Below are 27,782 nucleotides of genomic sequence, written 5' to 3' on the forward strand. Positions count from 1 at the left end.
AAGTACTTACCCAAAGTACTATATAGTCCTTGTTCTGAGGTAACAATCATTGCCGATATGCTCAAAAAGGCTAGAACCCAGAGCCGTAAAACCAGTTAAATCATTGCTGATTCAAAAAAGCTAGAACCCAGAGCCGTAACACCAATTTAAAAAAATGCCGATCTAGGCTCAAAAGACTAGAACCCAGGGCCGTAAAACCAGTTAAAAAAAAAAAAAAAAAAAAAAATATCACTGCCGATTCAAGAGGGGTAGAACCCAGAGCCGTAAAACCAATTTAAAAAAATTGCCGATCTAGTCACGATCTAGGCTCAAAAAGGCTAGAACCCAGAGCCGTAAAACCAGTTGAAAAAAATCATTGCCGATCATTGTCTTACATCTAATATCTGTGATCATTGCTGTAGTAACCCCTCTGTAACCGTGCATTGTACACCTATATTCATACTCTGTGCCTATATTCAATGTACTCTGTGGTGCATTGTAACGTTGTAGGCCTTAAAGGAGTGTTATCCAGGGCCGTAAATAAATTAAAAAAAAAAAAAAAAAAAAAAAAAAATTGTAACGTTGTCAAAAACAAATAAAAGCTTTATTATGGTTTTATTAGAATCCAAGGAGCGTTCTTTGGTTGACGCACGTATTAGAGTGATTTCGGTGTTTTTTGGCGTTTTTACTGTGAATTTCACACTATAAATAGTTGTTATTTGGTATTTATGTGAATACTAACCGTATTGGTGCTAGTAAGTAGGAAGATATGTGCTAACTAGCCTGCGAAATGAACATACATCCACCCAGTGAACCTCCCGATCCGGGAGTTTCAAATCCTACATCCCGCAAACGTCAAGGAGAGGATGGACCTGTTCCTTCCGCCTCTAAAAAAACCATAACGGACCCTACACAGACGAACCCTTCTGTCCAAAATTTCTATGTTCACCCCTCCTTCTCCGAAGGCCCCAAGTCGTACTCCATTGATGACAAGGGACCGTTTATCGTCCAAGTCGCGCGTGAAGTTGAAGACCCATCCTCAGGTGCCTCATTGAGGGCCATTACTTTTGGCCAATTCCTACACAAACACAAAATTGGCTCAATAATCCATGATGGCGTTAAAAATATCGGCCGCAATAAGGTTACAGTGGAGTTTTCGACCGCTGCTGCAGCCAATAACTTCTTGACCAATCCCATTCTATCCATGTGCAAATTCAAAGCCCACATACCATCATACAATGTAACCAGAATGGGTTTGGTCAAGGGAGTCCCTGTGGACTGGTCGATGGGCGAGCTCGTTGACTCAATGGAGCTACCCCCAGGCTGTGGGGAAGTAGTAAAAGCCAGACGATTAAATCGAAAAGTACTAACCGATAACACTACGACATGGGTGCCTACTCAATCCGTGGTGTTAACCTTTAGGGGGCAAATGCTGCCCTCTAAAGTTTACTCTTACCACACGTCCCTGCCCGTTGATACTTATAAACTGCCGACGATACAGTGCCTGAACTGCTGTCGGTTTGGGCACACCAAAACTATCTGCAGGTCAAAGCCCAGGTGCTACAAATGCACTCAACCCCACACTGGTGACTCCTGTGAAGCTGACAAAGAGTCAGCCACTTGCCTCTACTGCTCTGGTAAACATTTTTCCACTGATAAAGCCTGCCCGGAATTTTCCAGACAGCAGTCAATAAAAACCGTCATGTCCCAAGACAACATCTCATACATGGAAGCGGCATCCCAGTTCCCTCCTGTCAGACGCTCTTATGCAGAGATGACAAAGGAGATGCTTTCCCCTCCCGCTTTCTCACCCCTCAAGACCCCCTCCCGTCCCTCGCATCAGACTTCAAACAAGTCATACAGGCAAACCATTATCCGCCCCCCTCGTCCCCGAGCTCCTCTAGCAAGGGGATATGACAAACGAGCTCACCAAAATATTGTTGCTGACCCTTCTTCATCCCTTCCTAATGGCAGCGTTATAAACAATACCAACTCTCCTTCTGGAAATCTCCCAATGTTGGAGCAAATCACCTCCCTTCTCTTGACCCTTCTTTCGCCATGTAGTGAAATACCCCTACCGCCCAACGTTGCCAACAACTTATCCCAACTGTTTAAGATCCTCCAAAACGGCCCCAATAATCCTATTGCAATGGAACAGTAAGAGCTTACGTCCCAAAAAACATGAATTATTATCTCTTATCAACCTGCATAATCCTGCCATCGTTGCCATCTCGGAGACATGGTTGTTGCCTGGTTCTCGGTTCCGGGTGCCCGGCTTCACCTGTTTAAGGGATGACAGGAATGATGGGTATGCAGGCAGTGCCGTCTTTGTCCGGCACTCCATCTCCTATTCCCAAATCCCTCTTCCCGCCCACAGCGATCAGATTAATGCTGTCGCTGTCCGTGCACTAAACATCTCTTTTGTATCTCTGTATATTCCTCATCCTTCCCCCTCCATTCTCCCTGAGTTACAGTCTATTCTTTCTTCTGTTCCTAGTCCTATCATTGCCATGGGTGACCTTAACACTCACCACACCATGTGGGGGTGCTACGGCTGTGATGGGTTTGCCTCGCTATTGATTGACATTCTTGATGATGTAGGTCTCTGCATCCTCAATGATGGCTCTCCAACCCGCAGGGTATTCCCTAATCAGAATCCAAAAACTGCCGTGGATCTTTCTCTCTGTTCGCCTAACCTTGCCTCTCAAATTTCTTGGAAAATCCTCCCGTCGACACACGGCAGCGACCACTTTCCCATTGTCCTTTCACTAAACAATAGATCCCTCCCCCAACCTAACCATGACCCTCTTCTAAAATATAACCTTAAAAAAAGCTAAACTGGGCAGCTTATGCTCAATCCGTGGATTGCATGATAGACTCTCTCCCAGGGTTGGAAGGTGATGAAAGTGCTTTGACTTGCTACAACCTATTTGTAACATCTCTCAAATCTTCGGCCGATTCCCATATTCCTAAAAAACATCCACCCAAAAATCATCTGCTTTCCTCTCCCTGGTGGGATGAGGAATGCAGAGATTTATTTGGACAAAGAACTGCTGCTGAGGAATTATACTCAAACTGCATGACCCAAGACAACTTTTGTAAGTACCAAAGACTTGATGCCAAAGTTAAAAGATTAGTTATTAAAAAGAAAAAATCAAGCTGGATCCGTTTTTGTGAAAATCTTAGCCCTCGTTCCCCTTCCACAATTGTCTGGACAAATGTTAGAAGATTCCGTCGCTCCCTAAACCATTCTGATCCAACTTCTAACAATCCTTCTGATTGGCTCAACAACTTTGCTGACAAACTGGCTCCACCTTATGTTCCCTATGTGGATTCATTTCCAAATTCAGCGCCAGCTCCAATTACAGATGAAATGGATGCCCCCTTTTCTTTTTCTGAGCTTCAAACAGCTCTTAACGGCCTCAGAGATTCAACTCCAGGGGAAGATGGCGTTCCATATTCCTTTTTGACCAACCTAGATGACAAAGCTAAATATTATTTCCTTAACATAATAAATAAATGTTTTGAAATCGGTATTATCCCGGACTCTTGGAAATCCCAAATAGTTATCCCCATCCTAAAACCCGGAAAAAATCCTTTAGATCCAAATTCTTACAGACCCATAGCTTTGTCATCTACTTTGGCAAAAATAGTAGAACATCTCCTTAAAAACCGATTGGAATGGCTAATAGAAAGCAGAAATATTCTTCCCTCCTCCCAATTTGGGTTTCGGAAGGGCTTGAGTACTACAGACAGTCTCAGCATACTGACAACAGACATTCGGTTAGCCTTTACAAAGGGAGAGTACCTCGTGGGTATATTTCTAGATATTGCTTCTGCATATGACAATGTTTTACTTCCGGTGCTCAGGCAAAAATTGCAAAATCTGAGTATCCCTCCGAGGTTAATCCATCTCATATGTAATCTGCTGTTCTGCAGATCCATTCTGGTCAAGCATCAGTCTACCTACCTTCCCCCCAGACTTGTCTGGAAAGGCCTCCCACAAGGCTCAGTCCTCAGCCCTCTGCTATACAGCATATATACCCATGATCTCGAATTGTCGGTCAACAGTTTTTGTAACATCTTACAATATGCTGATGATATTGTCCTCTATCACAGCTCAGGCAGTGTAGAGGAAATATCCTGTCGTATCAACTCTGCTTTGTTTTACCTAGGCCAATGGCTGTCTGGCCATGGCTTGTCTCTGTCTGTGGGCAAATGCCAGGCAGTAGTGTTTTCAAGGAAAAGGTCCCTTCCCACCTTCCACTTTTCATTTGAGGATCAACCAATCTATCTTGCAGACAAATCTAAATTTTTGGGTATTTATCTAGACAACAGACTGACTGGACTTGCCCACTCTGAACACGTGTTGAAAAAATGCGAAAAGGGTATTAACGTTATACGCGCAGTAGCGGGAGTATGGTGGGGTGCCCACCCTTATTCTTTAAAATTATTGTATAACGCTCTAGTACGAAGCCACATGGACTATTGTATGTTTGTTTTAGATCCCTTCAATAAATCAGCTGTGGATAAACTTAATAAAGTCCAATATAAGTGCCTTAGAATTATTCTAGGTGCTATGAAAACTTCCCCTACCAATGCCCTGCAAGTGGAATGTGTTGATCCTCCTCTAACCATTCGTCGCCAATACCTCTGTGACCGCTTTGTCAGCAAGATGTTACAGCTGTCATCTCACCCCCTTTGGCCTCGACTAACCAAACTATCCAAATTTCCTCAATCCCGCAACACTTCTTCATATTTGTTGGACAGCTTTTTAAAATATACCAGCCTTCCCCATCCCATATCAACTTTTCCTATAAATCCATTATTTTCTACCCCCTACAAAGCTCTGGTATTCAACCCTCCCATCATTACAGATATTGGTTTGACTAAAGGGTCTCCAGATACTAATGCCAAACTTCAAACCATTATTCATCAAAATTGGCCAAATCACCTTCTCATCTATACTGATGCATCAAAGCTGTCTCCTAGCGGATGTGTCGGTGCGGCTTGCTGGATCCCTAGATACAAAATAATTTTGAAATTCAAATGTCCCCCCGAAACTTCGGTGTTCACAGGAGAGGCCACTGCTTTATTGGAAGCAATCCTGTATGCACTATCCCATAACATACAACAAACAGTTATTTTGACTGACTCTTTAAGTTGCCTAATGTCTATTAAGGAAAATCCTTTCCGTAGTAAATCAAGATCTTCCATCGTTTTACAGATCAGGGAAGCTCTGTTTTCATGTAATCAAAAAGGATTATCTATCTTGCTGGTCTGGATCCCGGGTCATTCAGGTATCCCTGGAAATGAGACTGCTGACTCTTGTGCAAAAACAGCTATAGAATCTGGTTCTCTGGAACACTTCAAAAATTCGCCACAAGATTTAAGTGCCCTAGCAAAATCCTACATGGATAAATCCTGGAATATGTGTTGGAATAAATCAAAATTAATCAAGGGTAAATTTTATGCATCCATCCAGCCAAACATCCCAAGACGACCGTGGTTTTTTTCGCCATAGATATGCGAATCGTTGGATCTCCTCTACTATCTCCCGCTTACGTCTCGGTCACTCTTGTACACCTGTCCACCTGGCTAAACTTCGGATAAGGGATAACTCACTCTGCGAGTGTGGCTTACATGAAGGCACTGTTTCTCACATCCTCTTCAACTGTCCCAAACTTCTCCATCCTCTCTATGATGTCCTCCCTCACAAAGTCCCTCGTCCTATAAATGTTGAATGTTTATTAATGTTTGTGTTTAGTCCATATTGTAGATTTTTATGTAAATATATAGAATATAATAAAATTAAATTGTAAATATTATTGTGTTTGTCTCCAACTAATGTTTTAAATCTAATAGACAACTAATCATTTGTGTTTTTTTTTCTAGGTTAAGGACTAACAAACTAACAAACTACCAAAAAAAAAAAAAATTTTAACTATTTTGTAGATATTCAAAATTTAACTGTACAACAGCTCTCACCGAACAATCTCCTTCGTGCCTTCTCCATAAACGTGACACTGGCGAAACACTCTGTGCCCAGCTGGCACACCTAAAAGCCAATAATTGGGAATTGAATTGAATTGAATGGTTTTATTATAAACTCAAGATTGTAAAGTTAAACAAATGAAGTGAAATGACCCAAAAAAATAATGAATCGCGTCCAGGCGTAGGGGCGTTGCAAAATATGCAGCTACTGAAGAAGGAAAGTACTGTTTTCAAAGTTCCTAAAGTGCCTTCCCAGAGAGTGATTAAAAAAGCCAAAGTTCTAGACGAGGAAGACTATGTAGAGGTAAATAACACATTTTAATGCTATTATTATTCTTACTAAGTAATAGGTAGGTAGTCTTAGCGTACCTATCACGATATTGAGTCAAACCATTGTAGAACCACTAGTCCAGGATTTTGTTCCAACTTTGATTTCCAACTTATTATAGTATTTTATTTATATTTATGAACTCAATTTTTTCAAATTTTTTCTTTCATTTGACATCCCACTCGATACAAAAGCAAAAAAAAAATTAAAGACCCCCACTTTATTGGACGTAACATCCATCAGATTGATTTTGTTTATATAAAACTAGCTGATGCCCGCGACTTCGTCTGCGAGGATTTAGGCTTTTAAAAATCCCGTGCGAACTCTTTAATATTCCGGGATAAAAAGTAGCCTATGTCACTCTCCAGGTCTATATCTATACCCATGCAAAAAATTACGTCAATCGGTTGCTCCGTTTCGACGTGATTAAAGGACAAACCAATAAACCGAAAAACCAACAAACAAACGCTTTCGCATTTATAATATGGGTACTGATGTAGCCTATATCACCCGGACCATACCAACGAATCAATTGACACCTCATTCATCAAAATGGGGCCAGTAGTTTAGCCGCTACAGTGGAATACACAGATACAAACTGGTTTCAATAAATTATTTTACCTACAACAATATTCAACCCCTTTAACTCAAAATATAACGTTATTAATATTTTGTAATTGTCTTTTTTTTATTACACAAAATATAAAGGATTATATTCTATTGTATTAGGCCATTTTTGGTTTTTCGGACGATATCGCTGTACACTTAATTAACATTTGGAACTTGCAGGGTATTGCTAAAATAATACAAAGAGACTTCTTTCCGGACTTGGAAAAACTGAAGGCACAAAATGATTTTCTGGAGGCACAAGAAAATAGAGATTATGCAAGACTTAGGGAACTCACAAGGAAGTACAGTGGAAGTCGGCCACCTACAGAACCATGTTAGTGGAGTTAATCCCGGTTTTTATAATTTCCCTGGGTCATGTACAATATGTTAGTGAAAACTTTGTGAATAGGTTGCACTTAATGCTTATATAATGAAATCATAAATAGGTACTAGTCTCGATGGTTTACTAATGTAATTTATGAGAACGCAATGTATCATGAACAACAACACTCCAATCAAAATTCATGGAAAAATGTTGAACATTTCTCCTAAAATAGATATTTTTACAGACACCATTTTGAATTTCTTTTGTTATTGGATCAAATTCTTTCAAAGTTTATACCTACCTATCTGGAGTTTGCTGTGATCATAAAAAAATGAATCTTGACAAAATTTAAAAAAAAACGGCCTAGTGCGAGTCTGACTCATACACAGAGGGTTCATACTATAGTCGTATTTTTTCGTCATTTTGCACGATAAATCAAGAATGCATGAAAATAAATAAAAATCTGTTTTAGAATGTACCTACAGGTAAAACCCTTTTCATATGATTTCCCAACTGGTATATTAATCATCTTTTGAATCCGAAAACCGTGAATTTGTTTTGAGAGGATGGATAGACAGACAGACACAACAAAGTGATCCTTTAAGGGTTCCTCTTTTCTTTTGAGGAACCATAAAAATTACCACCGGGCACCAAGTAATGAGTGTGTTACAAAAATAAACCACAATATTTCACTTCTTTGGTATGTACCCAAGAGATGACATCCAAACATTTTTTTAAATAAAAGTTATTATCACATTTCAGACAACTCACCAGCAACATTTGATACCCCAGGAGTGGACAGACCATATTCTCCATCTGTAGAAGACTGTCAACCTGGCTCAGCCACTGCTGACAATAATGTAACAGAAAAACCTAAAGATATCACAGAAAACCATACATTAGGTAACTAACTACCATATATAGATATTAATCAGTAAAAATACTTCACTACCCACATTACAAATGTGAAAGCGTTTTTGTTGGTTTGTCCTTCAATCACGCGGCAAAGGAGCAAGGGATCGACGTGATTTTTGCATGCATATGGTTAAATGCCTGGAGAGTGACTTAGGCTCCTTTTTATCCTGCAGGCCTAGCATGGGCCGGGAAATTTTCTCCCCGAGGAAAGGATAAAATTTTTATCCCCTCCGATAGTTATTTCCACTCTCCGAGCATGGGCACAGGGTTGGATATAATTATCCCCGGTGATAAGGCGGGGAAAGACTAGTCCTCGGTTAATGTCAAAGTGTTATTATTTTTTATCTGTGCTTTTGATTTTGCTCGTTTTCGTTACTCGTAACTCGTCTGTGGCTGCTTTTTATTTTAAAAGAGCTAGAAGCCGGAGCCGTAAAATAGTTTAAAAAACATTCACAGAAGATTATGCACGTAAGTATTGTTATTGTTTGTGTTTACCTAACCTAACTCCACTTTTGAATTATCCAAATTAAAAAATAATCGAATAGTTGAAATTCCTAGCTATCACAGTAAGTATCACAAAGACAATTTGTGTTAGTCAGTACACAAAATTGAAGTGATAATATATTGATATTGTTAGCGACAAAGAAATGCATAAATTGTTGTTTTATTTGCAGACATGGAAATATGTACTTGAAGAAGGGCACTGGCCACTGACTGACAAGTATGATGAGGCAGCTCGGGATGTAGGACCACCGGGAAATGTCTCAATAGTGCCGTCGGTCACATATATGAGCACATAAGTGTTCAATATTAATTATCACTGTTGGGCATAAATGCTCAACAGGAATTGGACCTGAAGACTCCATAATGGGCCAGCCAGAGAGATGCGTGTATTAATTTAGTTCTATTAAATGTGTGTCTTTTATAACAAACTCAAAATAACTTTAGGTACCTACCTATTGGAATAGGTAAGTTAGGTACACATCTTATCAACATAAAATATTTTCATTATTGTTTGAGATGATGATAAAACTAACAGTTTAGCATACTGCACTGAGAAGAGTTCAATATCACTTAAAATTGGTTAAGCTGGTATGGTTTGAGCTATTAAACTAACCTAATTTCTTTATAAGCATGTCAAGCCAATGTTTTTTATCTTATGGCAGGAAATCTTTGAAGTGTCGGTGGTGGACTATGGTGAGACTGTCGTTTCACCCACTTTGTACACAGTGGGTACTTTATAAAACCAATAGCCCCGAGTAGTTTTCCTATAAATGCCAATAAATAAATAAAAAGTAAGTAGAGGATATGTACATTTTTGTAATTTGTAAATAGTTATGAATATAGGAAGTTATTCTATGGCAGTGTGGTTTGATTGAACATTAAAATTGTTACTTCCTTTTCTTAAGGATAATAGCACTACTTTTAGATCTGTTATGTTAACATCAGAGATTTGTGTACATCCAAATAAGCATTGTTTTAATTGGTATTCCTAATATTATGCCTAAGAGTTTGTGTTTGTTACTCAATCACACAGAAAGAGTACTTAAAGCAAAATTATTTTTTGAAGAAACTTATTTTTTGTTATAGCAGCAATAGAAATAAGTACAAAATTTCAACTTTAACCTGTTACGTTTCAGGAGACAGACAGATGGAGAGCTGAGACTGTAATAGGGTCCCATTGGTACCCTACAGAACCCTAGTAGTAGTAGTAGATATAAGGATGGGTTTGCACAAGGTGGTTTTAGGTAATAGGTACTTAAAGAAATATATTTTAATGCAAATATGTATTTATTATTCCATCCCTTTTTCCCTTTTATTGTCGGGCAACAGTTAGCAGTCTGGTTTGATCCATAGATATGTGAGATTTCTTTATTTGTTACATTTTCTAGTCTGTCCTTTGGTTGTTCCATTGGAATTCTGAAACATACAATTTATACATTAATGATTTTCAATAATAATAAATTAAGAGTAAGAGGATATACTGAAATGGTCTATAAAGTATAATAGGCTAACATATTTACTCTTACAAAACACTTATGATGAACCATTATAATTTGTAAAGTGTTATTGTGTTTGTGTATCATTATGTATTTAACTATGATATAGGTGTGTATTTTAATTTAAGAATTGTTTTGTTAAATTAGACTCCTGCCTATTTTGTTCAAATAAATGATTTTATTATAATGAGTCATTGTGTTATTTTATATTTCCAATAATCCATACTAATATTATAAATGCGAAAGTGTGTCTGCCTGTCTGTCTGCTAGCTTTTCACAGCCCAACAGTCTAACCGATTTAGATGAAATTTAGTACCTACAGAGTTAGCTTACATCCCGAGGATGGACACCGGCTACTTTTTATTCTGGAAAATCAAATAGTTCTCACAGGATTTTCAAAACCTAAATCCACACAGATGAAGTCGCGGGCAATAGTCATCCCATGACCTTGACTTGTATCTCACTGGTAACTACCATCTGCCAAGAGTCTTATAGATGTGAGGACGTAGAATAAATAGATAATAGCCGCATGTAGGACCTATTTGTAGGTACCTACTACCTACCTAAGTAGGTACCTATTCGTTTGCACAAGATGGTTTTAGGTAATAGGTAAGTACTTAGGTACTTACTTTTATGAATCCATCCATCGAATTAATCGGCTTTAGTGCTTCATTAAGCTGCTCGCACAAGTACAGCACATAATATTTGTCCATCCGAAACAAGTGTCGGAACTCAGCGTCGGGAAATTCAAAGGGATTACTTCCATCACTAATTACGTGCTCATGTTATTTTCGTTCTAAATTCTCTATTTCAAACTAATAAAAAAAGCGCGAGACATGTTTTTTGATCTTTTAATAATTGAGTTAAAGTTCTATGAGCATTATACCCACCTCAAATCTCGAGGATAAAATTATCCCTCTCAAATGTCAAAAAAGGACAGTTTATCTTCTTTTATTTGGCCCCATGCTATAGACGGTGGATAAATAGTCCCCCGAGTCCCCGTGAAATGTCAAACGGGGATAAACTTCTCCTCTCCCCTGTTGCCGTGCTCTGAGGGGTGGAGAAGTTAATGTTATCTCCTGTGCAGTGGATAAAATCGGGGGATATAATTTTTATTTTCGGCCCATGCTAGCCGTGCTGGCCAATTAACAAGTCCCACTTCCATACCCCTTCCAAGTTGGCCTGCTACCATCTTAGACTGCAGCATCACTTACCACCAGGTGAGATTGCAGTCAAGGGATAACTTGCATCTGAATAAAAAAATAATTAAAAACAAATTACTAATAAACAGCTATCAACCAACAGATTCATACCTTGCAAGTCACACAAGTGAAGACAACGCGAGCTACGACCGTGTGATAGCACTTGAGGACAAGAAACGAGCTACCAAGCTTGTGTCTCAGCTGCAGTCAGAAATTTCCTCCGCAGCCCTCGCAGATTCTGCACTCGCGTTACCCTCCATAGAACAACAGGCGGACCAAACTGAAAGACCAGAAGAGGTAAGGGTACACTTCTAAATCATTTGTAGGTACTCACCCCTGCCCGAATATCCTTTTCGTTTTCTTCTTCTTCTTTGGGGCTACGCAACACATATTATACTACTTAGTGTGCTGATTATGTAAATGTCATTTTCAAATTAAAAATGAAAATGACTGGGTATGTTGTCTAATTGGTTCTAATTAGGCATATAAACTGAAACAACCTCAAGAAGTTGCACTTGCACACACCCGGCCAACATTTTTGCAGTTTGATACTTGGCGATATCGCGCGAAGAACTTTATAATGTACGTACCGGACGGCGCGGCGCAACCCATGACGCCCAAACCGGAGCTGCAGCACCACAACACTCGCCTGCGCGCGCAGCCCTTCGACTACGCCAAGAATAAGGAGACCATCAGCGCCTTGGCCAGGAGTCAAGTTAGTATGTTTTGGCTTGTACTTCTAGCTATAATTATTTTACTGTGTGAAAGTTTGTGAGTAATTTTGATGATCGCCACAATGACTGAAATTGGCTGAAATTTACTGAAATTGGCTCAAATACTAAACTAATAACATGTCAAGGAAATCAAAGAGCTCCCACGAGAAGTTGAAATACCTATATCCAGTATACTAAATAGGTTAGAATGAATATAGGTATAGTACCTATTCAGATGAGTTTGTGTACCTCGAGAGATTCAGGGATTCAAGTTTTCAGGGATTGTGGGTTGTTATTGCATACGGATTGTAAAATTCTTTGATGATAATAATTCGATTTATTCCCAGGATGCGAGTATTAAAGGCAAGATAGGTGTGGACGGAGTGAGCATTACGTGCGAAAAGGGTGCGGGTGCGGAGTACTTGCCCGTGGGCACGCCGTCGCCGCGGCCGGGCGCCGGGCCCGACTGCTCGCCGCTCATGACGTGGGGCGAGATCGAAGGCACGCCTTTCCGACTCGACGGCGGAGACACGCCGCTGCCGGCGTGAGTAACAGTTCACTTTAGAACGTGCGAGAAGGTTGCGGGTGTGGTGTACACACCGTCGCGGGTGTGGAGTACACACCGTCGCGTCACTGCGGCCGGGCGTCGAGCCCGACTGCTCGCCGCTCGCATTGTCATCTAGTTCTAATTTAGTATGCACTAGCTGATGCCCGCGACTTCGTACGCGTGGATTTAGGTTTTTAAAAATCCCGTGGGAACTCTTTCATTTTCCGGGATAAAAGTAGCCTACATATGTCACTCTCCAGGTCTTAAACTATACTCATGCAAAAAAATAACGTCAATCCGTTGCTCCGTTGCGACGTGATTGAAGGACAAACCAACAAACAAACACTTTCGCATTTAAAATAAGGGTACTGAATACTGATATAATATGGGTAGTGATAATATAAATTACATACATAGTAGACTAGGATATCACCGCTCAACCGAAAAGGCAATAAAACAAAGTAATTCCCCGTAGGTTGGGCGCGGGCGCCGCGTACCACATGCTGGAGGGTGGCGCGCGCGAGCGCATCGGCCTGCAGCTGGCCGAGCAGGTGGCCAAGCGCCGCAGACCCACCACGCCGCGAGTCACAACACCCTCACATAGGTGAGTTCTTTTTAGTATTCCGTACCTCAAAAGGAAAAAAGGAACTCTTATAGGATCACTTTGTTGTCTGTCTGTCGTGGCTGTCAAAAAACCTATATGGTACTTCCCGTTGACCTAGAATCTTAACATTTGGCAGGTAGGTAGGTCTTACATTCAAGGGGAAAAATCCGAAAACCGTGAATTTGTAATTATATCAGTGGGGTATCATATGAAAGGGCTTCTTCCTCGCTCTGGGTTGGTTTCCGCACTTAAACGTTTCTGTCTGTTGTGCGTGATGAAAGGGCTTTACTTGTACATTCTAAAACAAATTTTTATTTATTTTTAGGCATAATAGTATTTGATTTATCGTGCAAAATGGCGATAAAATACGATTGTAGTACGGAATCCTCAGTGCGCCAGTCAGACTCGCACTTTTTTATTATCACAGCAGATATGTATTCGATCCAATGACAAAAAAAATCAAAATGGTGTCTTTAAAATTATCTATTTTAGGAGAAATGTTCAACATTTTCCATTGAATTTTGTTTTCAGAGTGTTGTTATACCTGGATTGACATTGGTTACTTTTTAACCCGTAAAATCTAAGAGTTCCCTCGTGATTTTTTAAAACTTAAATCCACGCAGACAATGTCGCGGGCATCATCTAGTAGATAATTTGAAAGAAGATGCGTCGTGTGTGGTACTAAAATGGACTCCACTCAGCATTTCTTGTTATTTATTTCTTATAATTTATTTATTTTGTACCAAAACGTATTCGCCGATTCTGTTGTCTTTCTCTAAACTGAGAACATCTTTTTTTAATATTGCTTAAAAAGGACGGAACATGAAGTTTACATTTAAAGACTTAAAATTTTAGTGCGCCCTACCAATTTAAACAATAGGCTCGCGACTGGCAATTTAAATTTAAAACTGTCAAACTGTGTCTGTCCTTTTCATATTACATTAGTAAAAAGAGGATGCGAATACTCGTTGTGTTGTGTTGTGTAAGTTGTGCTCAGAATCAGTACCATTGACTGTTTTTATCTCCAGCAATACTGCGATAAACATATTACAGTACCAATGCTAGAGAAAGAGTAGGTACTACAGACCATTAAACTTTTTAATTCTTAAGTGACATGATTAAATTATCGAAATAAATAGACACACAAATGACAGATTATCTCTTAAAGAGATTTCTACCAGAAGCTCTAGAATGCTAGAATGCTATTGCATTTGCTAACTGTGATGGGAACACACGCGTAGTGCTGGTCTACCTTGTTTTTCTTTTAAATATTTTTACGGCCCTGGCTCTATAAGTCTGAATGGGTATTTACTTTTAATGTTTAGAATATGGAAGAAACTTGTGTATGAATTATAATTTTATTATAAGTCTGTAGATGTCATTGGGCCGATGACTTTATATAGAATGTCTTTTTTATATATAGCAGTAATAGTATAGGCCCTAACGCATATGAGCCGCGCTGAGCGACGCGGCGCGGCGAATATGGTATCACTGAAGTGATCTTTTAAAGGCAACCCAAGTGTATGTATGATAGCAAACATGAGGAAACATTAAAAATACAAGAGGTAGTTTTTTAGTTAAGGACTTAAAAAACTACAAAAGTGTTTCTAAGTTTTACCTAGTTTCTTTTAACATTAAAAAAATATTGGAATTAAAAGGAAATGTTGTCAGTTCAAGAACAAAGATTTTGGCACTAACATCTGCCATGGAAGTAAGAACATTTCAATAAGGTGACAGCTCAATTTTTAAAGTAAAACCTATAATTTTATTTGCTCAGTAATGTACGCGGCAGAAAATATTTTACATCGACCTTTAGAAAGAGATAGCGGTTTCGTAGAGCGTTGTCAGTGTCGTTGAGAACGACAAAACGTCACATAGGTATTAGTGACACAGACAATGCTCTACAAAGCCAAAGTCTCATTCTAAAGGTCGATGTACAATATTTTTTGCCGGCTTAGAAAGTGTGTCTGTTTTTGTACTAGCTTTGCAAGGCTCATCTGTTTAACCGTTTTTAACTTTTGGTACAAGAGATAGATTACATAGGAAGGACATAGGCTACTTTTTGTTTCGGAAAATTTAAGAGTTCCCATAGGACACTTAAAAACCTTAATCCACGTGAAAAAAGTTATGATTATCATCTATATGGTACAGTAATAGCTTGCATTTTGGAGACGGGCATAGGCTACTTTTTATCTCGGAAATTGTTCTCACGGAATTTAAAAAATTAAATCCACGCGGATGAAGTGGCGAGCATCATCTAGTAATGTATATAGCCTGACCAGGAATATAAAATATAATAATTAAATAAATATTTTATTTTTCTGGTCAGGCTTTAATAAATATAATGTAAATGTGCTGATGTTGCAATATGGCTATATCAATTTACACTTTAAAGTTTCAGAACAAACACCGAGCGTCTGGCGAGCATGTCGCCGGCAGCTAGGAAGTTGGCGGCGAAACATTTGCTATCTCCTAGACTAAAGTTAACTCCCAACGACATGGGGATTTCCCACACGACTCCTAAACGGACCCCCATGCTGAAAACGCCCTTAGTTGCGACCCCTAAACCTTCCGACTGCGTCAAAACGTCACATCCCTCAAGCTCCGGCAATGTGAATAATAGTACGAATTTGACAGAAAACAACAATATCACAGATAACCTATTGCAAATTAATGTCGTGAAAAGAACGAGGCTAAAAGCCCAAGATTTCTTTAAGTGATTGTTATTTAATTATCTTATAAAAATATAAACTAAATGGGATTCAAAACCTGTCTTTTACTGTCGTAATTTTTTATCTGTAAGTATATGCTAACTAAGGTGATTACGGATTTAACGGAGCATAAGCCTGACCTGCAAGTGATGATGTGACGTAAGATAGAGGGCTTAGATAGACGAGAGAGGATAGATTAGACGCTTTTTCACTCTTTACTTGAAGGTTACCTATATTGAAACTGTTGATGGAAGGGCGTTCCATATCGTAGCGGTTTGGTTTAAAAATGAAGCATACAGCTACAAATGTGTCTGTAGAATTTCGACTACTAAGGGCCGGTAGAGTATAATCAAACTATTATCAACTTTACTTTCGTTTAATTAATATCGAAAATACGACGGTGTTCCCACTAGATTTTAACATGGGGTTATTCAAGGGCCGGAACAAGTAACAACAAATTCCTGAAAGGCCAGCAAAGTGTTGGCGGTCCCTCTGGTGCTGCAAATTATGGGCAGCAGTAATTACTTACCATCAGGTGACCCACCTGCTAGTTTGCTCGCTATTTTTATAAAAAAAGCAATGGTATATTCGGCCCTGTAAAGCAAATTTTAATGAGCTAGGAACTGTTGTAATTTAAGTGTTTGGCACGATTGAATCGAAATTATCATAGCTGTTATGAAAAGTAGAGAAATAAAAACATTGATTATCAGTACCTAAGTTTTATTAATAAAATAAAATTTATGTCAGAAACATTTCAGAAATACTTAGGGTCTATACAGACGGACTGCATTTGGACTATAAGCTATCATCAAGCATCCTGACTGCTATTTTTTAGTCAGTTTGCAGTCGAAATGCTGTCCGTCCGTATATATACACTTACATAACTGAATCGATTTTAGAATTAAACTTAATATTATGATATGCAATACTAGTATAGCTAAATACACATACAGTGTAATAGTTTTTAAAGCGTTTTTTTTCTGAGCGTTATAATAATAATAATAATTTCGTAGGTATATTAAGTAGATGCATCTACGTTTACCTATAGGTATGGTATGGAACAATGGACGTAGGTTCAAAAGAAATATTTATAATTTTCTAGCTCTACGTCGCACCTATAGTACGCGATAGGTCGAGATGCCATCGGGGTATGAGGTGGGGGACGACCCGCACACCCGTACGTCACCCGCGCTATCCCGCCCTGGGTTAACGCGGGGGCTGTGCGGGTGTGCGGGTGTCCCCACCCCGATTGCCATCACGACCTGCCTGCCTGCCTCAAAATCACGAGTGAACAGTGGGGCTAGGTGGGGGATTAAAAAACGTTATTTCTTGTACGATGGTACGGAACCCTTCGTGCGCGAGTCTGATTCGTACTTAACCGCTTTTTTTCTTAGGTATAGTTAGGTAACTTAACTTCACCATATTATAGACAATAGTTCTTTGTATAACGGGGGCGGCGGCTGATGATAGTAGTAAGAGTTAGGTCTAGGCTCCTCGTGATCTATCGGATCTTCCACAAAGATATTCACGTAAGACTTTATCACACCAAATCTAAAGAAAGCCATGTATGGGAAATATTTCATCAAGAGTAAACTGAATTTGAAATGCAGATTGAAATATATGCGGCCTAAGTATGATGTGTACAGATTGGCTATCGTCGTTTTGAGTCTTAGCTTATATTTCGCCCCGAAAGAAAGCCTTTTGTAGGGCGGCACCGTCTCTAATCTATCATAGTCGTGGAGGTAGAGCAAACGCAGTGGATTGTTGGGCAGATCGAATGGAGCTTTCGATATAAAGCTTGTAGTGTCCACACCTGAAAATAATATTTATTTGTAAACAGTAGTCAAGTAAGCTCAGTGTACTTCAGTGTATATCAGTTATCATACCTAACATATAACCCTCTCGGTGCGAGCGCAACTTCGTATGACTAGGGGGCCGGTGCTCGATTCCGGGCATGCACCTCTGACTTTTCAGAGTTAGGTATAGTCCGTGACAGATCGAGATGGCAATCGGGGTATGAGGCGGAGGACGCCCCCCACACCTGCGCTCGCCCGCACCAGGATAGCGCGGCTGCTGTGCGGGTGTGCGGGGAGTACCTACCCTCCCCGATTGCCATCTCGACCGGTTGCGTACTATAGTATGTGTATTTTAAGCAATTACTTAAATATCGCTTTAACGGTGAAGGAAAACATCGTGAGGAAACCTGCATGTCTGAGAGTTCTCCTTTATGCTCTCAAAGACGTGTGAAGTCTGCCAAATGCCAATTCGCGTTTCGCACTTGGCCAGCGTGGTGGACTTTGGCCAAACTCTTCTCAATATGAGAGGAGATTGATTGATGATTCGTGATATGGTCACTTACCAATGTCTTCTGATTTCCCTTTCAACTGTTCCCGAATTTTATCTTGCAAGTTCATCCTCTCCGCTTCAGTGTAGACAAATCCGGGCACATCGCCCAAGTGTTTTGCCCAGTATATCATGGAATCGAGATGAACGGTCGGGTTGACACACCACATGCCGTCTAGCATCACCCGAGCCATGTGCTCGAAGTATTCAGGCACGTTTTCCAAGCATGGGGTGAACACTCTACGCAGGAGAATCTGACACACTTCCCGAGTCTCTTCGATATTCCTTCGGCATATGTTGTACCTGGTCAGAAGTACACAACTAAGTATTTGACTAAATATAGGAATATACTAATAAAGCATTTCTTTTTAGAATGTCTTGGCTACTTCATTTTTGTCTCTACCAAAATTAAAAATACTAATTCATCCCAAAAAAAATTTTTTTCGTACGCCTCAGACACGTAAGCCTCAGTAAGCGTAGGAGAAATACTGGCTTATAACGTATTTTGAAATATATTTTACCTGTCTTCCAAACCGATGGCATGTCCAATGACGCTCCAGAAATGATTGTATGCCTCCCAATCGCCATCCTCATTCTCTCGTATTCCGAATTTTTCGGGCTTGAGCACGGCAAAGCCAACGAAGCCAAACTGCGTTAAAGCCAGGTCTCGCTGCGAGACGATACCCTGGCCTTTCAGGTTGGCTGAAAGGCTGGCTTTGATGTGACGAGCACGTACTGCCAGTAGAGATCTCCACGATCTAGTACACGTAAAAATCCTTTTCAAAAACTAATGTCTAACGCCAGTAAAAAAGCATATTTTTTGTTATTTATTTACGTATATTGAAGTCGGGTGAGAGTGTCTGCGTCAGTTACGTCGTAGGTATGTTCATCCGACTTCAACATAGGAAAATTGTTTGCGAAATACAAAAATAGAAATTATTTTGTGGTAGGTATTTTGTAGTGGCGTTTGAAGTTCCATAACTTGACGGAAAGTACCCCTTCAGCGTCAGTATTGAGGAGTTGAAATTTTGACTTCAATAATAGAGTCGGTGCTTGGTAACGACATTATCAGTTCACCATCTGCATTCTGCAGTTTCTTAAGTCCCACAGCTTAGGAGTCCCAGCAGCATCGAAATTGAATACTTGGTACTTGGTTGAATACCTACAACATTAATTCACCACAACAGTTCCTGAATGTTCATAGTTTAGGACTGGGCTGTATCCTGCAGCATCAGGGTTGAAGAGTTGAAGGAGTTAATCACTATCAACAGTTCTTGAATCCCCATAACTTAGGCGGGCAGGACACCAAGATTTCGATTCCGAAATTTTTATAGTAATATCTGGCAAACTTCTTTTATTGATTAAAAAAAATTAAACTTGCGAATCGGTCCGGGAATCTCTGAGGTTTCGATATACGTACGAGTACCATTGAAAAAAATCCGGGCTACATTAGACTTTACAGTTTAAAGATAAAATGTAGCCAAATTAGGCGCAAATCTTTCTAATATTACCTAACTTTTTGTTTCGCAAGGTGTCAAGTAAACCTGTTCATAATGTCTATGACCGCAAACTAAATATAGAATAGTTTGTAGGTACCCACTAACAACTTGATTATAGTTCTAGTGTGTAAGGATGACTACGTAATGTATAGTACGCGACAGTTTGAGATAGCAATCGGGGTGGGGGCGACCCCCACACCCACACAATCCCCGCGCTAACCCAGTGCTGGCGAGCGCGGGTGACGTGTGGGTGTGCGGGGCGTCCCCTCGCCTCATACCCCGTTTGCCATCTCGACCTGTCGCGAACTATAAGATACCTAATAATATAGCTACGCCCGGGCCCGAGGCTTCGTGAATCGTGATAATATAAGTGCCTCGGTATTAGGTAGGGTATCTCGGATATCGATGTATTGTACACTGATATCAGTGCATTGGCCATTGGCAGTGTCATGACTCAAGTCACTCAAATTACCTCCCTATTGATAAGTAGGTACATAGGTAGGCTTGTTCTAGCAAGGTTTTTAACACAAAGCTCCTAATTTGTAATGTATACTAACGGTACTCGTAACTTTGTTGACCTATCTAATATTTCTTATAGGTATCATTGTCCTGTAAACCTGGAAACTAGGGCTCAAATAAAAAACACAGCTACTTACATGCTACCAGGTATCAGATCATTCTCGAACCAAGAGACTGTGTGTAATAAGGTGGAGAGATATCTTCTATATGCCGTGTATGTGGAGTTGGAGCGATGGGAGCCGATCAGCACACGCAGTATGGAGGGAATCGCGAACACCGCGACTAGGCCCAGAAGCATCGTTGACGTCATTTGGAAGCAATTGTCCCAGTAAAAGCGTCGGGCCCTATAAAGGTAAACATTGATATAACAACAACCCCTGAGACCTGAGAGCCTGCAAGAAACTTTGTAAACTTTTCGTAGGTAAAAATACTTACCTGCGAAAGGTTAGGTAGGTACTCATTAAATTTTTTTAACTACTAAGTTATAGTACCTACCTACCGTGCTTAAACGTATTTGGTACTTTACAGATTAACTGTCATCGTAGATTATCATATTTAACGATGTTAACTGTAGCCATGTTTGAGCATTGTGATTTCAATAACTTGGTCTTGAATATCTTCATATTTTTGTTAACTTTAAAACATAAAACCGGCAGTGTAGGGTTCCGTAGTCACAATCCTCGAAAAACAGATATAACTCCTTAACCTGTGAACTCTACTTAGCCATGATAGTTTTCCTTTAAAATTTATTATATATACTACTGCTGTGAATTTTTTACGTTCCTATATACTACCATTTGGCTGATAGGGGGGGGGGGGGGCACTTGACTCTAATAAAAACACTTTAAAACATATTTTACAAACGGATCTAAAAATCGAAAAATGATGTTCCCACACCCACAGTATTTTTAAAAGACCTATTCAACGATACCCCACACTACGGGGTATCGTTGAATAGGTCGTCGGGGACGAGAAAAAAGAATTTTTTTTTCTCGTCTAGCTAGTAGCTCCCCCTACTTTACATGTAAGGGGAGCTACCCTAAAAAAATATCATAATTTTATTTCACCACTTTATCGGCGTGATTAATATTTATACCCGTGCCAAATTACAGATTTCTAGCACTAAAAGTCTCTGAGATTAATAATAATAATAATAATAATCTGATCTGGCTCACGAGGTTTCCGACATGTGGCATGTGGAGTCCACTGAAATCATCCCAATCGTCATATCTGCGAATGGGTTGATCCCAGTCAGCCTCGCTCAACATCTGAGGCGACTGGGGTTCCGTGGCAGTTCGCTCGCAGCCAGGATGCAAAAAGCGGTCTTGCTGGACTCGGCTAGGATAGTCCGCCGATTTCTTCACCTGTAGCCCTGACCCCCGGCCGTTTGGTCTCCCCTGCCGGGGTGTAATCCTCCGCCCGGTACAAATATGTATGTATGTAATGTTTATGTAGGTTTATTTATTTTTATGTATGTAAGTAGGTATATTATAAACTTTTTTGGCTTTTATATGTATCTATTTTGTACACGGGCGTGAGAGCACATAATATATAATAATAATAGTTTTTTATTGTCAGGCATAAAACCCATAAACACATTTAAAAATTACAATAAAATAAAATACAATTTACATTACAAAGCATACATAAAGATACCTTACAACTAACTGAAATGGTTAAAAAACTCATTTCAGATGTCACAGGTCACATGTATTACTTTCTGTTCTTATCCTGGTGTACAGATAGCCAATAACTAAAAATAGGGCTGGGCATCCCTTCACAAACGACCTTGAGTATTGCATTGTTAGAGCTCCGAAGTCTTTCCCAAAAGGATGCCACGCGAGCTCAACCGAGGAAGGACGGACGAACGGACATGGCGAAACTATAAGGATTCCTTGTTTACTAAGGAACCCTAAAAAGTAGCTAGGTATGTCATAATCGAAATCATCGATTATTATGATTGTGGTCGATCGATAACCATAATCAATTCTAACAATACCTACTGTGTATACTGTCGCGTACTATAATATGTATAAAGTATTATATATTTTTACTAGGTAGGTTGGATCTATGATGTATACCTATTTCATAATAATATAAGTAGGTACTGTCATGTGTCATACCTACTAACGTAATAAGTAACTCATAAGTATAATTCATAATATTATTATATCTACTTATAAAAATTTATTATAATTGTAGATTACCGTCCTTCTTAGTTTATTTAAGTACCTACGCTATCAAATTTATTTATGCCTTCACTAACCTTTAGATTATAATAATAACAACAGGTAGGCAACCTATTCAAGTTTGTAGCCTGACCAATTAGCACCAGTAGATATCAGTTTTTCTACTCGTATAATATATGAATAGAATATTATAGGTAGGCATTATATTAATACTACAAATATATCACTAGTCACGCTTTTTTATATAATTAAATAGGTATGTTACGCTCAAAGACCGAACACGTTCATTGAGCGAAAAAAAACCGGTCAAGTGCGAGTTGGACTCGCACACTAAGGGTTCCGTATCATCGTACAGGATATAACGCTTTTTGTTTTCGGATTTCCCCCTTTTCTTACGCTTGGAAGTAGGTAACCCTATAGATTTTGATTCCCTTGACAGGTATTGATAGACACGACCGACACACAGACAACAAAATGATCCTAGGGTTCCTTTGTCTTTGGTAAAATGATACGGAACCCTAAAAAAAACTCACAACTCATTAGAGATTGATATTAAAAAAACCGGCCAAGTGCGAGTCAGGCTCGCGTACCGAGAGGGTTCCGTACTACAGTCGTATTCTTTCGACATTTTGCACGATAATTCAAAAACTATGATGCATAAAAATAAGTAGAAATCTGTTTTAGAATGCACTGATAAAGCCCTTTCATATGATACCCCACATGATATAGTTATCTTACTTCGAAAACTGAAAATTTGTTAAATAAAAATTAATTAGTTCCTGACCACTATTTATTTATTTTTGTGTGATCTAACCTTAAATTCACAGTTTTTAGATTTTTCCCCTAAAGCCAGCTATAAGATCTACCTACCTGCCAAATTTCATGTTTCTAAGTCAACGGGAAGTACCCTGTAGGTTTCTTGACAGACCGACAGACAGACAACAAAGTGATCCTATAAGGGTTCCGTTTTTCCTTTTGAGTCACGGAGCCCTAAAAATAAAAAATGAAATAGGTATTACGTAGGTAGCTACTTACTTATTGTATTGTTTTTCATCGTACCATTCTGGTATTCTCATTTCTAGATCTTCGGGTTTTTTACTGTCAGATGGTTGCTTGAATGCTTCATCGGAGAACAGATTCTCAATGAACTCGTCCACTGAAATTAAAGTAGGCATTTTAATTACTTGCTATAACCAACTTACAACTGCTGAGTTTCTTGGCGGCTCTTCTTAGTAGAATCTTCTTTCCGAACCGGTGGCAGAGTCGCAGTGTCCTTACATGAATAATAAAGATTTTGATTCGTGACTATGGCGCGGAATTCTTGTTTTGCCAAAATTCAAGATATTTTCCCGTAGTAGATAGAAGGGGCCGCGCCGCAAACAGACATACATATACAGGTGTAATCAGAACGCTGCAGCGTTCTGGTTACACCGCGCGAAATTGAAACAACAAAGCAGAATAAAAATGAAAATAATAATTTTCAAACTTGCTGAGATTTTACTTCCTGTTTTTTTTTTTGCATATGCTACCTACAGTACGCGACAGTATAGTATAGCCACCGAGAGAATAGCTATCGGGGAGGGAACGCCCCGCACACCCGCACATCCCCCGCGCTTCACGGGTGCGGGTGACGTGCGGGTGTGCAAGGCGTCCCCCTTCCTGATACTACTACTACTGTCCCATCTCTAGTCAATGATAGTGTATAAATAGCACCTAATTATCGTGTATAGTAATTAAGTTTCTTGCTGTAGATAATATTTGCAGACTCTTAAACTTATCATAATATGTCATGTACCTATGTCCTATGTATGTACATATGTTTGTCAGTTATCAGCAATGTAAAGTCTGTCAATAGTGCCAATACGCACTTGCCAGGACTTGATGGCCTTCCCATTCTAAAAGGAGACCCGTGCTCAGTAGTGGGCCAGCAATAGGTCGATCATGATGATTAAACTACTAATTTTATCACATACATAGACAAGCGAATTACGTGAAAGATAAAATTCATATTTTGTGTTTAATTTAAAAGATAATAAAACAAAAACAATCCTGATTGATTATATTTATTACATTAGGTAGAGGAAGTTTATATTCGTTAAAAAATTTAGTCGGATGAGGCATTATTATTATTATCAACACCTATAGATTTCATAGGTCCCTACGTAGACAGATCCCAACAAAGTTTTTAAAATTTTTGTCTGTGTGTGCACTCATCACGCTTAAACTAGGTAGGTACTTAGGTACTAAGTTGATTTGAACTCGGCATACCTACCTACGTATTACGTAGTTATACTAATCTTGTTTTTGGGATATAAGTATACTAATAAGTATTAGTATACTTATATCCCAAAAAACTAATAAAATAAAAGTTATAAAAATAGAAATACCTATTAGGTATCATCCAAATTATAAATAACATAAGCTTATATAATGTATAACTGCATACATAAAAATATTAGGTAGGTTAACCGTACAAAATAGAAGAAAATCAAGAAAACAAGCAGTGAAAGTAGTATTGAGGACAATAAACTGCACTGTATATTGGCGATCCCTACTTAGGTATATGTAACAGAGTCAAAAATAAATCTCTCTAAACTCACCGTTTAAATTCATTGCAAATTTTCAATCACGCTCTCATAAATAAGTATAATGTGGAAACCTTGTTATACCTATTATACTCTCTGAGAGAAAACCGGTATTTTAATCCACATTCATAATAGCGCACAACGTAATACCCCGACCGGTACATGCGTTCACAAACAACTGTTTTCTATTGAGGCTATCCGCTATTGCCATTGCCCATTTGCCATATTTTCCGCTAGGTAGGTACACCACAGATTATCGACTAAACAGAGACGACGCTTATGCCATCTATTGGTGACTTTACCAAAGTTTAGCAGCTATGGTTGGTACATTCATAGTATCCTAGTATACTGCCTCGTTGGTGTAGTAGGTAGTTAGCATCTTCGATTGCGGGTGACGAGGTCCTGGGTTCGATTCCCGGGTCCCTGTCGGTTCAAAAATAGTATTTTTCTGCTAAACTAGCCCGCAGTAATGAAGCCCGGTGGTGCTGCTGAAGCACCACCGGGCTTCATAACCGGGGGTGAACCCCCGTACCTCAGAGAACACGTGAAGCCATTGGTCCTGCGTCTGATCTCTTTCCAGTCGTGTCCAATGAGTTATGAGAGTGAGGGAATAGAGAGTTCATCTGTGTTTGCGCACACACATGTGTACACATAATATCTTCCGCGCAGTTCTCTACGGAGTACCCAGTATGGTAAGATTGGCCACCGTGGCCGAAGTTAGGTCGGGACTTAGGACATAATTACTATTATTAGTATTCTAGGTATGTAAAATCCTTTTGGGGTTTATTTCAATTTAAAACTTTGAAACTTCATTCAGCTCAGCTTGCCTGATTTATTACTTACTAGATGTTGCCCGCGACTTCGTCCGCTTGAATTTAGGTTTTTAAAAATCCCGTGGGAACTCGTTTTTTTCCGGGATAAAAAGTTGCCCATGTCAATTTCTGGGACGAAAGCTGCCTCTGAACCAAATTTCATATCAATCAATGAAAGTAGGCTATGCCGTCCCCGGGATGTAAAGCTAACTCTGTAACAAATTTTGTCAAAATCGGTTTAACCGTTGGGCATTGAAAAGCTAGCAGACAAACAGACACACTTTCGCATTTATAATATTAGTATGGATTCGTAAAACAGTCAGCGCCCGCCAGGAAGTTATCCTTGGTGATAACGTTGACCCTTTGACTTGGTGACTAAGTTGCTTTATAATAGCAACTTTAGCGCTGAGTTTGAACTTCGGCAGGACCCATGTTTCTTTAAATATCCTATAGGTATATGCGTAACAAAAGTCTATAATTGTTCCGCTTTGAAGCTCCAATAGTTTCTAAATAAAACGTCTGTGACATTGCTCCGTTTCTCACATCCACACTAATATTATAAAGAGGAAAGATTTGTATGTTTGTAATCAATAAACTCTGAAACTACTGAACCGATTTTAATAATTCTTTCACCATTAGAAAGCTATGTTATTCAGAAGTAACATACATACTAATATTATAAATGCGAAAGTGTGTCTGTCTGTCTGTTTGTTTGCTAGCTTTTCACGGCCAACAGTTTAATCGATTTTGATGAAATTTGGTACAGAGTTAGCTTACATCCCGGGGCCTTCCGGAGACATAGGCTACTTTTTATCCCGGAAAATTAAAGCATTCCCACGGGATTAATAAAACTATATCCACGCGGACGAAGTTGCGGGCATCAAAGTCGTGGGCTACAGCTAGTTTAACTTTAAGTACTAAACAATAAAAAACTGATTATGCTTGAATAAAAATATTTATTTTGTATACATATTATTTAGATAGCATTAGTATACAATAACCATTCATTTAAAATAGATAATCATCAACATTGTCAGTAGTGGTCATGAAGGAGTCTGCGTTTATAATATAAGTTTCGCACAAGTTTCTCTTATCGAAGTCCTCTATCAGATCGTTGTCTAGATGTCGGTTAACAATGGCAGCGCAACGCAAATCTTGTGCTGCGTACGCCAGAGGAGCTTTCAGTTCGTACTCTATCACTTGTTCTTGCGAGTAACTTTGTAAAGAAAGGGAGTTAACGTTATTAGATGAAGATAACCATGGCCGTATAGATATAAGGAGGGAGCGCAGAGGACGTGGCTCTGAATGATAACGTCGTATCTGCACTATCCTTGCGTAAGCAGCTTCGATGAGTTCTCGTGCATACTGAATCGAGTAGTCTATACGTCCACGCAGCTTCTGGACACAGAAATATACTTTTTGTTTCCATGAAGAGATTCTCTTTAGCTCATCCTCTAGATCTTCTGGATTATCATCATTAATAATCAAATTATACATGTGGCGTGCCACTGCAACTTGCAGAGCTTCTTCAGTTTCGAAGTTAGCAAGCTTTTCTTCAAATTTCGCGAGAATTTCATCCGGTGAGCCACCAATGCAGAATACTTTACCAGTTAAACCTGCGAAGTAAAAGATAAATATTGTTTTATTTGCTCGAATATAAGAGTACAATAAAGATTTAGTGATTTAGAATTTTTGATATTGGGATTTGGTTTTGGTACCTACGTATTTTCTGAATTTTATTCTGTTCACTAAACATCAAAAACAGAAAATTTTTTTACATTTTACAAACGAATTTACATTGTAACTAAAGCATTGTTTATACGAAGCCATCGCTAGCTGCCAGCTAGCTGAGAGAGACTTTGTATAATAAACCATACTTAATACATTTGTTATGCCAATCCCATGTTA

General features: G+C 39.2%; 3 protein-coding genes across 3 annotated transcripts in view; 1 reads left to right on the forward strand and 2 right to left on the reverse strand.

The window, feature by feature from the left end:
• Positions 1-502: 502 nt before the first annotated feature.
• Positions 503-16,575, forward strand: Es2 (ess-2 splicing factor homolog). The gene is made up of 9 exons (XM_034971655.2): positions 503-588; positions 6,073-6,277; positions 7,091-7,244; positions 7,998-8,138; positions 11,456-11,649; positions 11,897-12,067; positions 12,413-12,609; positions 13,088-13,216; positions 15,612-16,575. The coding sequence occupies exons 2-9, from the start codon at positions 6,122-6,124 to the stop codon at positions 15,934-15,936; spliced, it is 1,467 nt and encodes a 488-aa protein (XP_034827546.1). The 5' UTR covers positions 503-588; positions 6,073-6,121; the 3' UTR covers positions 15,937-16,575.
• A 55-nt stretch (positions 16,576-16,630) lies between these two features.
• On the reverse strand, positions 16,631-25,258 carry LOC117984981 (uncharacterized). The gene is made up of 6 exons (XM_034971661.2): positions 25,078-25,258; positions 23,513-23,633; positions 20,426-20,632; positions 18,792-19,028; positions 18,287-18,573; positions 16,631-17,740 (listed from the first exon to the last, which is right to left on the reverse strand). The coding sequence occupies exons 1-6, from the start codon at positions 25,088-25,090 to the stop codon at positions 17,343-17,345; spliced, it is 1,263 nt and encodes a 420-aa protein (XP_034827552.1). The 5' UTR covers positions 25,091-25,258; the 3' UTR covers positions 16,631-17,342.
• A 1,554-nt stretch (positions 25,259-26,812) lies between these two features.
• Positions 26,813-27,782, reverse strand: part of LOC117985005 (fatty acid synthase-like) — a 29,764-nt gene continuing 28,794 nt past the window's right edge. Inside the window, exon 39 of the mRNA XM_034971686.2 lies at positions 26,813-27,490. Within this exon, the coding sequence (XP_034827577.1) occupies positions 26,883-27,490 (608 nt within the window). The 3' untranslated portion in view covers positions 26,813-26,882. The remainder of the gene's footprint in view (positions 27,491-27,782) is intronic.

This window comes from Maniola hyperantus, chromosome 9 (assembly GCF_902806685.2).
Source record: "Maniola hyperantus chromosome 9, iAphHyp1.2, whole genome shotgun sequence".
Lineage (NCBI taxonomy): Eukaryota > Metazoa > Arthropoda > Insecta > Lepidoptera > Nymphalidae > Maniola > Maniola hyperantus.

Bases quoted from the DNA above. Each gene is read 5' to 3' on its own strand.
- Es2 (XM_034971655.2), top strand. From the start codon at position 6,122: ATGACCCAAAAAAATAATGAATCGCGTCCAGGCGTAGGGGCGTTGCAA. The intron at 8,139-11,455 runs GTAACTAACTAC...ATCAACCAACAG, and splicing joins CACAGAAAACCATACATTAG to ATTCATACCTTGCAAGTCAC. The intron at 13,217-15,611 runs GTGAGTTCTTTT...TACACTTTAAAG, and splicing joins GTCACAACACCCTCACATAG to TTTCAGAACAAACACCGAGC.
- LOC117984981 (XM_034971661.2), bottom strand. The intron at 18,574-18,791 runs GTAAAATATATT...ACTTCTGACCAG, and splicing joins GCCATCGGTTTGGAAGACAG to GTACAACATATGCCGAAGGA. The intron at 17,741-18,286 runs GTAAGTGACCAT...TATTATTTTCAG, and splicing joins AGGGAAATCAGAAGACATTG to GTGTGGACACTACAAGCTTT.